General features: G+C 35.6%; 1 protein-coding gene across 1 annotated transcript; it reads right to left on the reverse strand.

The window, feature by feature from the left end:
• Positions 1 to 6,347: 6,347 nt before the first annotated feature.
• Positions 6,348 to 9,123, reverse strand: LOC135149437 (uncharacterized). Its single transcript, XM_064085162.1, has 4 exons — positions 9,096 to 9,123; positions 7,921 to 8,105; positions 7,397 to 7,749; positions 6,348 to 6,408 (listed from the first exon to the last, which is right to left on the reverse strand). Exons 1-4 carry the CDS (start codon positions 9,121 to 9,123, stop codon positions 6,348 to 6,350), a joined length of 627 nt encoding a protein of 208 aa, XP_063941232.1.
• Positions 9,124 to 14,834: the final 5,711 nt, after the last annotated feature.

Here is a 14,834-nt window from a genome sequence, read left to right on the forward strand (position 1 = left end):
AATTTCAAGTATATAAATCAGTATAATAAAATAAAAAATATCAAATATTTTGTTTTCATACATGTAAATACATAACCGATTTGCGTGATTTGATTCTATAAATGTAAACGTATAACAAATTTACGTGATACCGTTGCAGCACTTGTACTAATATAAAAGAAGATGGTATTACAATACAATATTTTTTAAAAAAAATAAAAATACTGCTAAAGTACGTCAAATATCATACTTATTATTTAATAAATATACCGATACCATTGCAGTACATATAGTTTTTAAAAAAATTAGAAATACTGCTATAGTAAGTCAAATATCACACTTATATTATTTAATAATTATACTGATACTACTGCAGAACATTGAAAATATTGTATCAATCAATATACCAGCCATTTAATTATAGAAGGTAATTTAAAATTTTTCTATATATAATTATTGAAGTTAATGCATGCATTAATTACCTACAATCATATATATAAATAATAGTAAATAGCCAATTTTAAATGTAATATTTGATCTTGACCATTAGTTTAATCAAAATCTAATGACTTTATATGAGTTCTAAGTTTTAACTTTGGGAAAATAGATTTTTTTGCCACTCAACTTATAGTGTTTTTGGAAACTTGCCACCCAACTAATTTTTTTTTCGTTTTACTCACTTATGTTAGGTTTGGATCTTTTTTTAGCCACCAACTTAGGTTTGGATTTGATCACTAGCATTATGATAATCTTTGTAGCATCATTTATACATAGTGATAGTTTGTAATATTTTGATGATGTGTCGTATGTTTATATCTTTATATATAACAATAATAATATAAAATGAGCCGATGAAAAATTAAAACCAGGAAAAATCGTAATTAGAATTCTAAAAATTCAATAAATCATGAATATGAAATCAATGACTTCAAACAATTCACCCTCCCTGATAAGATAAAGTGTAATTGAGTGATATGATGCATCATCTTTCGCTATTAAAGTTTCAATCGACTAGCTAGTCTAAAATCTCTCTCAAATTTATCTTCATAAATTTTAATAACTTTATCTTATTACAATTTTCAAGATAAATAAATAGAGAGGTTAACTTAATTTTCGATGATTGCCCTATATAATGCATCATTTTATTATTATTACTCCCTCCGTCATTCTCATTAGTTTACAATTTTTTCTACTGCTTAGTACGTATTTTAAGAATCCTATAAAATATAGTTTCATAACTTATTTCTGTGATTTTTTTATGTGTGTAAAAATTCAAACGCTGAATTTTTATTCAGAAGAAAAAAGTAAAATTATTTATGAAAGTAGTCTTTTAAAAGTCATCAAATGCGTGTAAAATTCTTATCGCCCAAGGTAAACGACGTTGGAGACATAAAAAGTACTATATATAAAGATACAGACATATACTAAATCATCAAAGTATTATTACAGACTACCACTGTATTTTAATAATACTAGACAGAATTAATGTAATGCTAATAATCAAATCCAAACCTAACTTCAGTGACAAAAAAAAAAGAACCTAACATTAGTGAGTAAAAAAAAAAAAAAATAGTTGAGTGGTTAATTTCTAAAGAAGCAATAAGTTTAGTGACAAATATAATTAATATAATGCTAGTAATGAAATCCGAACCTAAGCTGGTGGTTAAAAAAAGATCCAAACCTAACATTAGTGAGTAAAAGGAAACAAAATATAGTTGGGTGGCAAGTTTCTAAAAACACTATAAGTTAAGTGGCAAAAAAATATATTTTCCCTTTTAACTTTAAATCTAGTTCTAATTTGAACCTCACCATATATATATATGTATGTAAATATGTATGTAGGCAAGTGATCAAATAGAAACCAATGTTATTCTGGAAACTAGAAACCATTCCTTGAATCACTGTTTATAACCACAAACATCACTAGTTTCTATGCTGTTAATCTCTATTTTATACTGTATATTTATCAATTTTTATTTTTAATAATTAAGAAAATTTACTTATTGTTAGGTCCGATACGAGGTTAATTAAGCTAGAAGGGGGGGTTGAATAGCTTAACCACCAATTTAAAAATTTATGCGGTGTAATAAAAAGTTTATCCCCTTTTTAAAACTTGTATCGAGAGTATGAGCAGTAAATATGTGCGGAAGCAAAGAGCAAAGAAAGTAAAGTACCACACACAAGGATTTATCCTGGTTCGCGGTGGCTAACTCAACCTTTGGAGTCCACTCACCCCTACTCCAGTCCCTGAGCTCCTCCCCGGACTCGAGATTTTCTCTACTATAAAGATACTCCTTTACAGTAGGCGGAGAAGCCTTTACAAATATATATCTTGGAGCGTAACTTCCCGTTACCTCCTCACTATAAATGTAAACTTACAAGACTCGTCTTGGAGCGTAACTCCCCGTCACCTCCTCAAAGTCGTTGTACCCCGGGTGTAGTCTTTGAACTTCTAAACTTTTGCGGGTCTTGGACAAAGGTCTTAGATCTTGGGTCTTTCCTCTTCCTCACGGTGCGAAGACGACTAACTCCCCGTTAGCACGCCTAGGACTTGGGTTTTGAAACGAAGATCACCTCACTTCACTTTTCCTCACTACAAAATTCAGAAAACAATATCTACGACAAATAACTTGGGTTTTATAAAAAGGGTTTTGGACTAGAAATGTCTAGGCCGAGTGTAATAATGTTCAATAAAGAATATTTATAACTTGTATACTTTTCGAATGATTAATATTAAATCGAAGTATACGATATGTCTTACTCCAAATAAATAATATATGGGTGGAGTAAAAGTATTCTTTCTTTGATAAATACGATCTTGAAAAATCAAAGAATACTTGTATTTGTAAACTCCGTGTAGATCGAATAAATTATATTCGGAGTTTTGAGTCTATTTAGGCTCGACGGCACAAGACTTATATTATTACTTTGTTATATGAAAATACGTCTATTTTCAAAGTAATATAATCGAGAAGTCTTTGCTTCTTTTCAATATAACTCTTCTCTTTTATGTAGTCTTTCGAGACTAAATTAAATCAATTAAAGTTCGTAGAGAGAGAGTCGAGAGTTTCTTTAACTTTAGCACAAGCCAATAATATTTCCAATATTTATACACTTATAATAATAACAACTATAAAGTGCAGAAAGTATATAAATACGTATAGTAGGCCTATCCGGTTATTGTTCCCACGGAGCGCTAAAGGGGCTAGTAGGATGTTAACCAGGCAACAATAACAAGTTAAGTTAATCGCGGAAGGTTAGATTAGATTAGTTGGCAAGATAAGTGCTAAATAAATGTTAAAGAAATAAATAACTTTTTAGATCGTTTCCTTCCCAACGGAACACAAGGTGCTAGTAGGGAATTAGATCAAGCTGTACTAAATCGATTTGACCGTCGTCAAATATAATCCTCTTTTTCGAGGTGTATAACGAAACTTTAGTTTGTATACAAAACAGTACGAATCGATGTTCGTTTATATTATATATTTGAGAGAATATTAGATCGTACGATATAAAAGTTGTTCTTGTATAATAAATCTCAAATATATCACGAAACTTTAGTTCGTGTTAGTGTATTTCGAATACAACGAATCTTTAGTTCGTGTATGTAATTTGTTCGAAATAATAAATCTTTTTTTATTAGAGATATGAGATGAAGAGTTTTTGTAGAGAGTAGATCGATGATAATAACGAGCTCTTGTATAAATAAAATGGTCGGTTAAGACACGGATTAATGAAGCTAAAATTATAACCACTTACGAGAACAATCGGAAAGTTCACCGGAAAAATTCGTCGGAGGTTTGGTAGGACTATAAGCACACGGACGAATTTGGGCAGCCCTTCGGGAGGCAAGATGGTAGTGGTTAAAGAGCTAAAGTGGTGAGACAAAGCTTGGTTGGATAAACAAAAGCTTGTATAACTAAAACCTTGTGTATATATGTATATATATATATATATATATATATATAAGAATGGAGGTTTTAGAGAAGAAGTATTGGTAGAGAGTGTTTGTAGATGAAAGAGAGAGTGTATACTTCAAAAATCTCAGCACTTCTATGACTTTTAGATTGAGATAAATGGGTGGGGGTGGGTGTTTATTTATAGGAGGGGTTAGGTAGAATGGAGGGTTTAGATTAAATGTAAGTGTATGGTGAGATTGAGAGAGATGTGGCCAATTGTGAACCAAGTTTGTTGGTTGGTGGGGAATTCAAGCATGTGCCAAAATTCTCATCAGATTTGAATATATATTAAACAATAGAAACGCTTTGGTTTTGCAATTAAATACGTATCACGTATCGTTTAATAAATATGACGAATTTCCGAAAGTCTTCAATAAATTCAACCAAAAATATGATAAATCTCCAAATATTGGAAAATGAAATTCTGTGAAGTTTGGTGATTTTTGGTCAAAGTTTGCTAGGTCAAACGCTCACTCGAAGTTCGAGACGACAGACAGAAAAACGCTACGAAACGAAAGTTCTCGAAAAATTACGAAACTTTTACCTAACATGCCTATACATATAGAAATGACATCCCCAAAGTTTCAAGTCATTCTAGCAAGTGGAAGTATTTTATCCGGATTTAAAATGATAAAAACCGATTTTCGGAATACGATAAAATACGAAAATTCTTTTGACGATTTGTAAAAGGATTTAGACAAAAGTTTTGACTTGAATAAATACTATAAATATATTCTGTTAGGTCCTATAAACTCACTATATTAACTTATATAGTGAACACAATCAATAACACAATATGATTATATAAGAGATTGAAAGCAGTAAACTCTTATTCATAAAGCTTGAATGGTTACAAAAACTCTCTCAGTGATTTATATATTATCACTAAGAGCTGCTAGGGTTCTGTAAAATATACTCGATAACTTAACTCTTATAGAGTAACCCTAATCTGTGTTTATATAGACACAGTTACAAAATCAATCTCTGATTTGATATCCTATAAATCAGCTATGTATTCTATCAATCAAAGATTGCTACTGTTTTCTGTTTAGTTTCCATAGTCAGCAAATCACTCCTCCGCTTCTATCCTTCCTTGAAGTATATCCGCTTCTGAGCTCTTTCCACGTGTAAACTCTGACGAGTCTTGACTATGTAAACTCTGATCAGACTTTATCAAACTCTGGTCAGCCTTTATTAAACTCTGATCAGCTTCCAGCTTAAACTCTGATCACTCCTGTTCTAAAACAAACTTTAAGAACATTAGTAATCATCAATTATATCTAACAATCTCCCCCAACTTGTGCATAAATATTTTATGTGCAAGTTAACAGATAATTGATGATGTCAAAACAAATAAGTCAAATGCAACAGAGTTTAGCTATATAACAGAAAACTTTTAAAACTTACAGATACTTTACTCCTTAGCTTCATAGACACCATTGGCTGTCTTTAAGTATTCTCTGAGGAGTTCTCTTTCAGCTTCTGTAAGTGCTGTGATCATCTGTCTCTTGATCTCTCTTAGCTCTGGATCTGAAACTCCAGTTTGATAGATTGCAGCTCTGAGATCATAGATCTTGTTTCTTCTCATGTCTTTATCCAGCCTGATGTAATAACCTTTGTCAGACTCTTCATTGAAACTAAGAGTACTGATTCCAGCTATTGTTTCTATTTTTGCTGAATTCTTCTTCATCTCAACTAGCTGTCCTTGATGATTGAAGTACTTAGGAATAAAAGGTCCAGCATTCTTGTTTCCTGTTATACCCATCTTCCTTCTGATTTGATCTTTGAGTAGATTTGAGATGTGTTGACATGACTTGTTCTTCACTTGAAATATGTGTGAGACATATCTCAATTCCTTCCAGTGTTTAGCATAGAGATCAGCTTCAATAACCCTAAACACTGTTCCATCAGACATGAAGTAGATAAGAATGTTATCACCTCTGTCATTCTTCACCAGTTGGACTGAATCCAGTTTGTCCATTCTTTCTTGCAATGCTCCAGTCTTGGGTGCACAGAGAGATGAGGGGTCTGTTGACATTGATCCTATACTCTGATCAAATTTTTCATATTTAGATCCTAGTCCTCCTTTATCTCTTCCTGCTTTTCGATGAGAGATTGGTTGAATTGAGCCTTTGTCAAAATTTATCTCAGTCATCAGACTTGGCTTTGCAAATCCTGGCAATGGAGTTGTTGTTGGTTTAAACACAGCTTGAGCCTTGTCAGAGGTTGTGTCTTTCTTTGCTTCCTTATTAACTTGAGCTGTGTCAGAGGTTAATTTTTCTTCTTGTGATTCTGCAATATGAGCTTTGTCAGAGATTGCAGCTTCTGATTTCTTTCCCTTTACAACTTGATCTTTGTCAGAGGTTGTAGGCTTCTTCTGAGTCCAGCCTTTCTTAAGGCTATCATCTACTATGCTTTTGCCTTTGCTTGTATATTCATCTTCAGAGTATACCTTTTTGATTGGTAAACTCTGATCAACAACAGTAGTTTCTTTGATCAGTATTCCTTTTTCCTTTGGTCTGTTAGTTGATTTTGCAGGTTTCTGGATTTTGCCTGAGGTTATAGCTTGCTCATATTCTTTCTTTAGCTCAGCTTCCTCTGCAGCAATCAACTCCAAATCCAATTTGGCTTCTGGATTTTCTTGTTCAAATAACAATCTAGCATACTCTTCATCAGTCATTGGTTTATCTGATCCAGCCACTGGTCTTTGCTTTGATCCAGATGTGACATTGTGTGTTGGAACTGGAGCAGACTTTGAGCTTTGCTTAGACTGTTTTTGACTGTCAGAGTTTGAAACTCTTCCACCAGTGGCAGCTTGAAATCTTTTGTTCTTGGTGAAGTCATCCACATCATCATCATCATCATTTTTCTTTCTCTTCAGAGTTTGAGAAGTAGTCTTGCATTTGACATTAGCTACTCTCTCCCCCTTTTTGACATCATCCTCATCAGGAATCAGTACTGAAGTAATCAGAGAAAGTGAAGATTGGATGGCTTCAAGCTGTTTGGACATTGCCTCTTGAGTAGACTCAATGTTTGACATCCTCTGTTCCAGAGATTGATTGGCAGACACCAGCTTCTTCATGTCTTCCTTCAGAGGTAGCAAGTGCCTTTTCTTGTCCATATTCTGAGTTTCCTTAAAATTGGCTACCTCTGTTCTGAGACCATCTACTGACTTAGATGTCTGAGCATGAGCAGTATGAAATGTCTTCAGATATAGAACTGTGGCTTTGAGGCTTGACATAACATCAGAGTTTGTAATCTTATTCTCTGCCATGGATAAGAATTCTTCAGCCTTTGCTGGCTCCAGAGAATGCTGGTGGCTCAGCCAGAGTTTATCCCATACTTCATTTGGTGGATCAACCTGAAGATCCCTGGGAAGAGGCTCAGAGTTTGGCTTCAGAGTTTGCAGCCTGGCATTATATTGGCTGGTAGACTCCCATTTCTGTTGTTGAAGAGACATGGGGACTTCATCCTCATTGTCATCATCTTCACTTTCATCATCCTCATCATCATCAGATGCAGGATCAACAGCATTTTTAACAACATCTGGAACATATTTTTCTTGATCTTCAGATTTTGAGTTGCTAGGCTCTTCACCAGCCTTAGCAAGGGACTGCAATGCTTCCAATGCTACCTTGTCAGATTCTTCAATTACAGCAGCTGACTTGTAGTTTTCTGGAGCTGTATCATGAATAATGGCACCCTCAGGAAATTTCAATGGAGAATGAGGAATTGGAGTGGAGGGTCCATGATCAGATATTGGAATGTGAGAATCACACACTGTTGTCTCAGCTTCAGCTGTAGCTTGTTCCTTGCAAATTATTTCCTCATCTACTTCAGATGAAGTAGAAGATGCTGTAGCAGTTGAGAGTGGAACAACTTGAAGAGGATGCACCATCAGAGCTTGAGATAAATCAGTAAGTGAAGTGGATGGTGCTTGCTCTTCCTCAAGAGTGAAATCTGTGATTTCAGTAATTGGTACCTTTGCCCTCTTAGGCTTGTTTGCCCTTGCTTTAAATCTTACTGTTTTTGACTTTGGGCTAGCCTGAGTAGGTTCAGAGTTTGTTGCAGGAGGGGCTTCCAGATCTTCATAATCATAAGCTGCAACAAGTCTCCTTCTTTTCTGCTTTGGTGGAGAAGCAGCTTCAGAGTTTAAATTCTTAGAGACTGTCTCAGAGTTTACAGTAGGAACTGTATCAGAGTTTGTTGGCCTATCAGACTTTGTCTTCAGAACTTGTGTAGCAACAGAGGTTCTGGTCTTCACAGTGGAAGGGGCTGCATCAGACTTTGTAGCCCTTGATGTTTTTGGTGTTGATGATCTGGGTTGTCTGGTGGCTGTAGGAGAGACTGGATGTTGTGGTTGGTTTTGAGGCTGTTGTTGTGGTGCTTGAGGCAGATTCAGCCTAGCTCTTAATGGAGCTGGAATTTGTAATGGCCTGAGAACTGGTCTCTTCTCATCTTTAGATATGAGATCTTTGAAAACCCTTTTATGAAGTTTAAAAGGTTTGATCTCATCTGCAGCATCAAAAGCCACTTCTCCAACAGTGGCATTAAACAGCAATTGGCAAAATCGTGAAAAATATATAATCTGACGATTTTCATGCATTCTTTCACCAATATTTCTAATAACTAATCTACCAAAATCGAAATTAGTAGAATAGATCAGAGAATACCCAATTTGCAGCATATCCATGGGTATGGCATCCCAGTTTGTGCATTTCTTCTGGAAGGCCCTGGTAATGCAGTCGAAGAAAAAGCTCCACTCCTTCCTGAGTCCTGGACGCTTTAATTGACCCAATTTATCAAGAGATTCGTAGTAGCCCAAATCAGTCATCATTGTTCTGAGGTTGGCATCTCCATTTGTAATGTAAGCAGCATGCTCTGGCAGGTTGAATGCTGCTCGGACGGTGGCTGGAGTGACAGCATACTCCGCTCCGTCATACTCAAATACAATGGATGGTGATCCAGCTGCACCACCATTGTCATAATGCCCTGTTCTCCAAAAAGTGATGATTTGGCTTCCAGAGAGTCTGGCAGGAGCTGTAAGGGCAGTGGCCAGGGCACTCTGTGCCAAGAATTGCTGGATGGGATGATAATCCCTTGGAACATCAGTGGTGTCAAGAATGGCTGCGTGGTTGTTTGGTACAAATTTCACACCTGCATAGGTAAACGCTGAAGTGGCCATTGGAGCAGAGTTTGTAAAGGAAGGAAGGTGTTTGAGAAAGTGTGTACGAGAAGATTTGAATTGCAGAGAGAAAAGCGTAAGAGTTTGTTGAGAGAGTATGTGTAAAGATGAAGTGTATAAGTGAATAATAAGCAATAAAATCTGATGTGATAAACTCTTCAGATTTTGTTTAGCTGTACACGCTTGGGCTTTTTGTTCAGCTGGACACCTGTCAGATTTTAACTGGTAGATGAATGTTAGTGGCATGGAGAAAGGAAAATAGTAATCATGAGCGCAGTAAAACTTGTGCAGTTATAAATGCTGATTACACGTTCTCCTATGAAAATGTTTGACATGTAAACCCACTAACAATACAGCCGTTTGGTACACTCTCTTCACATTCTCTGAATATTTAAACTCCTGAAATGTACAAGATTTTAAAAATCAAGATCAAATCCCTCGTATTTTAAACTCTGAGATTTAAAACAAAGAAAATAAATTTCTAAGTACCTCAGAATAAGACATAATGTTTAGAACATTCATCAAAAAATCAGAGTTTGTCATAAAATCCATAGCTCAATAATGTGCTTGTGAAATAATGTGTGTGATTTAACATATTAAATCAGAGACTAAAGAATTTCACAATTTCGTAATTATAAGGTAGACAAAAATAATTTATTTAAACTCTCAAGACATAGACAACAGACATACTCTGATGAAGAAATATATAAAATAAACTAACCCCCTTTTTTTTTTTTTCAGGACGCTTTTCAGTGTAAATGAATCACGACCTTTCAAATATAATTTTGCAACAGTATTTCTCCAGTAATCAGAGATTGTGACTGGTCACCATAGATTATAAAATCTTGGCAATTACTTAATACCAACAAATGTTTGGGTCTTCCCAGTCACTGTCATATAGACATCTAAGATCTCAAAGGAGTACCATGCTTATTTTCAGGGGTGTGTATAGCATCAGAGTTTATAATCACTGTCTAATTTACTGAGAGAAAATGCAAATTAATCAGTCTCACTTATAATTAAGATATGTGAAGTAATAGAGTCTCAATGATATCAACATGCATATAGTGTAAAATAGTAGCACAAAATTGAGATCAAGATTAAGGAACTTAACTGAGATTCAGGATTACTAATTCATATCATGCTTCATAGTATCTTCACAGGTTATTTGTCTCAGAGAAATAAAATGAGATCATTTATCAAGATTCAGAGTTTACAAACATCAGAGAATATTGTCAGAGAATGACAATCAGAGTATAACAAACAGAGTATATCATCAGAGAATGTCATCAGAGTTTAACAATCAGAGTATATCATGGCAAGTTTGTGAGCAATACATATGGTAATTTGACAATTTAAACTTGAAAGATCTGACCATTATGTTTACTCAGTTCCTGATATCATTCCTAGCTCATTCACCAGCCTAGTAAAGGTTGCTTCACTTAGTGGTTTGGTGAATATGTCTGCTAGCTGCTGTTCTGTGGGAACAAAGTGAAGTTCAATGGTTCCTTCCAGCACATGCTCCCTTATAAAATGATATCTTATACTGATGTGCTTTGTCAGAGAATGTTGATCTGGGTTTCCTGTCATAGCAATAGCACTTTGGTTATCACAATAAATAGGAATTTTAGAAAAGGATAACCCATAGTCCAACAATTGATTCTTCATCCAAAGAATTTGAGCACAGCAGCTGCCTGCAGCTATATACTCTGACTCTGCTGTTGATGTTGAAATTGACTTTTGCTTCTTGCTGTACCAAGAAACAAGTCTTCCACCCAGAAATTGACAACTCCCACTTGTGCTTTTCCTGTCAATTTTGCAACCTGCAAAATCTGCATCAGAGTATCCAATTAGACTAAAATCTGATTCTCTAGGATACCATAATCCCAATGATGTGGTTCCCTTGAGATATCTGAATATCCTCTTTACTGCAATCAGACGAGGCTCTCTTGGATCTGCCTGAAATCTTGCACATAGGCATGTGGCATACATTATGTCTGGTCTACTTGCAGTCAGATAAAGCAAAGATCCAATCATTCCTCTATAGTTTGTGATATCCACTGATGCACCAGTATCTTTGTCTAGCTTGGTTGCTGTTGCCATAAGAGTAGTTGCAGCTGAACTGTCTTGCATACCAAATTTCTTCAAGAGATTTCTGGTATACTTGGCTTGATTGATAAAAATCCCATCTTCAGTCTGTTTAACTTGTAAACCCAGAAAATAACTGAGTTCCCCCATCATGCTCATTTGGTACCTAGACTGCATGAGCTTGGCAAATCTTTGACAGAGTTTAGCATTAGTGGAACCAAAAATGATATCATCAACATAGATTTGAACTAAAAGCAGATCATTACCATGATTCAAATAAAACAGGGTTTTATCTATGGTACCTCTAGTAAATCCACTTTCAAGAAGAAATTGAGCCAGAGTTTCATACCATGCTCTTGGAGCCTGCTTTAGTCCATAAAGTGCTTTGTCCAATCTATAAACATAGTCTGGATGCTTTGGATCCACAAAGCCTGGAGGTTGTTCAACATATACCTCTTCATCCAGTTTCCCATTTAGAAAAGCACTCTTGACATCCATCTGGAATACTTTGAACTTCTTGTGAGCAGCATAGGCCAGAAAGATTCTAATTGCCTCCAATCTTGCAACTGGAGCAAATGTCTCATCATAATCAATACCTTCCTGTTGTGAATACCCTTTTGCCACAAGTCTTGCTTTATTCCTTGTAATGACACCTTCACTATCAGTTTTGTTTCTGAAAACCCATTTTGTACCAACTATGGATCTATCTTTTGGTCTTGGTACTAGGGTCCAGACTTTATTTCTCTCAAACTCATTTAGCTCTTCTTGCATTGCTTGAATCCAGTCAGCATCTTGAAGAGCTTCCTCCACCTTTTTAGGTTCTGTTTGTGACAGAAAGCAATGATGTAAACACTCATTTGCTGTAGCTGTCCTTGTTTGCACACCTGCTTCTGGATTTCCAATTATCAAATCAGGTGTATGAGATTTTGTCCACTTCCTAGTATGTGGAAGTTGGCCATTTTCATCATTGGATCCTCCCCCTTGATCCATGCTCTCTTGATTCTGTTGTTCATTCTCTGTAGCTCCCCCTAAATTTGTGCTATCAGAGTTTGAATCAGTATTCTCTGATGAGTTTGAGTCAGCATTCTCTGATGAGTTTGAGTCTTGGGTAGAGTCTGAAACATTCTGATGCTCCCCCTCAACATTTGCTTCATCATCATGAACTTGTAAATTTTCACCAGAGTTTGCTGTATTTTGCTCACAGTCAGAGTTTGACTGTTCATCAGAGTTTGTCGAATCAGAGAATATTTCTTCATTTTCAAAATGCAGTTCTTCATGATCATCCATGTCTGCTAAACCCATAATTCTCTTGTCATCAAATGACACATGTATGGATTCCATGATCACTTTGGTTCTTAGATTATAGACTCTGAAGGCCTTTGTTGTCAGAGGATAACCTACAAAAATGCCTTCATCAGCTTTTAGATCAAACTTGGTAAGCTGTTCTGGATGAGTCTTCAATACAAAGCATTTGCACCCAAATATATGAAAGTACTTCAGATTTGGCTTCTTTTTCTTCACCATCTCATATGGGGTCTTGCCATGCTTATTAATCAGTGTTGCATTTTGAGTGAAACAAGCTGTTTGAACAGCTTCCGCCTAGAAATAAGTAGGTAATTTAGCCTCATCAAGCATAGTTCTGGCAGCTTCTATTAGAGTCCTGTTTTTCCTTTCAACTACACCATATTGCTGTGGTGTTCCAGGTGCAGAAAATTGTTGCACTACACCTCTTTCTTTGCAGAATTCTTCCATTGTTGAATTTCTGAACTCAGTTCCATTATCACTTCTAATGATCTTTACTTTGTCTTCAGATCCATGGTCCAGTTGCTTCACATGATCCATCAGATGCAAAGCTGTTTCATCTTTAGAGTGAAGAAAATATACCCAAGTGTAGTATACTCATCAACAATGACAAGAGCATATTTCTTCCTTGCAATGGATGGTACATTAACTGGTCCAAATAGATCAACATGTAGAAGATGATATTGCTTCTTTATTGAGAATTCAGTCTTACTCTTGAAGGATGTCTTTCTCTGCTTGGCCTTTTGACATGAATCACATAAACCATCTGAAGTGAGTAGTGATTCAGGGAGTCCTCTCACAAGCTTTTTCTTTATAAGCTCATTTATGGAGTTGAAATTGAGATGTGAGAGCTTCTTGTGCCACTTCCAACTTTCTTCTGCAGAGATTCTTGTAGATAAGCAAATTGCTTTTCCTTCAGAGTTTGTAGGCAAGTGGATTTCATAAATATTTCCATGTTTGTGAGCAATCACTGCCACCTTGCCTGTTGACTTGCTTACTATCTCACTGTGTTCTTCATAGAAATCAACATGATATCCTCTGTCACAGATCTGACTGACAGAGAGTAAATTGTGTTTTAGCCCTTGAACAAGAGCTACATTTGAGATGATGACATTTCCAAGATTGATGTTGCCATATCCCAGAGTCCTTCCTATGTTGCCATCTCCATAAGAAACACTTGGGCCAGCTTTCTCCACAAACTCTGACAGCAGGGCCTTATTTCCAGTCATGTGTCCTGAACATCCACTGTCCAAGACTAAGATATTCTTCCTGTTGCCCTGCAATCACAAAGACCACTAATTGTTAGTTTTAAGGACCCAGACTTGCTTGGATCCCTTGGCCTTATCAAGTTTGTTAGCTTTTGCAGCGGAGTTATTATTATCAGAGTTTGAGCTAACAGACCTTGGAACAGAGTTTGTACTAGAAACAGATTTTGTACTTGCAGAGTTTTTATTAACCTTTTTCAAAGAAGGTTTCAATTGATAATAATCATAATACAAACTATGATATTCTTTGCAAGTATAAATAGAATGCCATAAACTACCACAATGAAAGCATGGATCTTGTGGTTTATATCTAATACTACTTTTTCTAACTCCAAACTTTGTAGGTAAGGAGTTAATGTCCTTGTTCTTCCTGCAAAAATTAGCAAGATGATTAGTATTTCCACAGTTATGGCATGTCTTCCTAGGTGCATTTGGAATAGGCATGTAGTTATTACTCTTGTCTACTCCAACCTTGCCATTTCTATTTTTCCTAGGCTCCTTGTCTTTGTTATCAGACTTTACCTCTTTAAGCTTATGCTTAAGCTGTTTCTGAGTCATCAGTCCTATGTTAACCTGTTTGGGCTTATCAGATTTTAAATTGTTGTTAATCTCTGATTCTGGTCTACTCTGTTTAGACTTAGAGGATTCAGCAACAAATTTAACAGGTTTAACCTTAGGTTTTTGAGTTTTAACAAACTCTGTTTTTGATGACTCAGCTTCTGAGTTATCAGTGTAACCTAGTCCCTTCTTCCAGTTTCCCCTACCTAAGATATCCTGAGTAGTTTTGCCTGAATTAGTCCATGTCTTAATAATATCCCTTTCCTTAGCAAGTTCTGATTGAAGAGATGCATACCTCTTTAATAGTTCATCTTTGACAATGACAGCATCATCTCTTTCCTTCTGAACTTCTAACATCTGAACTAATTCTTTTTCTAGATAATCATTCCTTTTCTTTACACTTAGAGTTTCAGATTTTAATCTTTCATTCTCTAAAGTCTGATCTCTAAAGCTGATATGCAAAGTTTTAAGAAACAATCTTAACTCAGTTATATCTTC

The sequence above is a fragment of the Daucus carota genome, chromosome 9 (assembly GCF_001625215.2).
Source record: "Daucus carota subsp. sativus chromosome 9, DH1 v3.0, whole genome shotgun sequence".
Lineage (NCBI taxonomy): Eukaryota > Viridiplantae > Streptophyta > Magnoliopsida > Apiales > Apiaceae > Daucus > Daucus carota.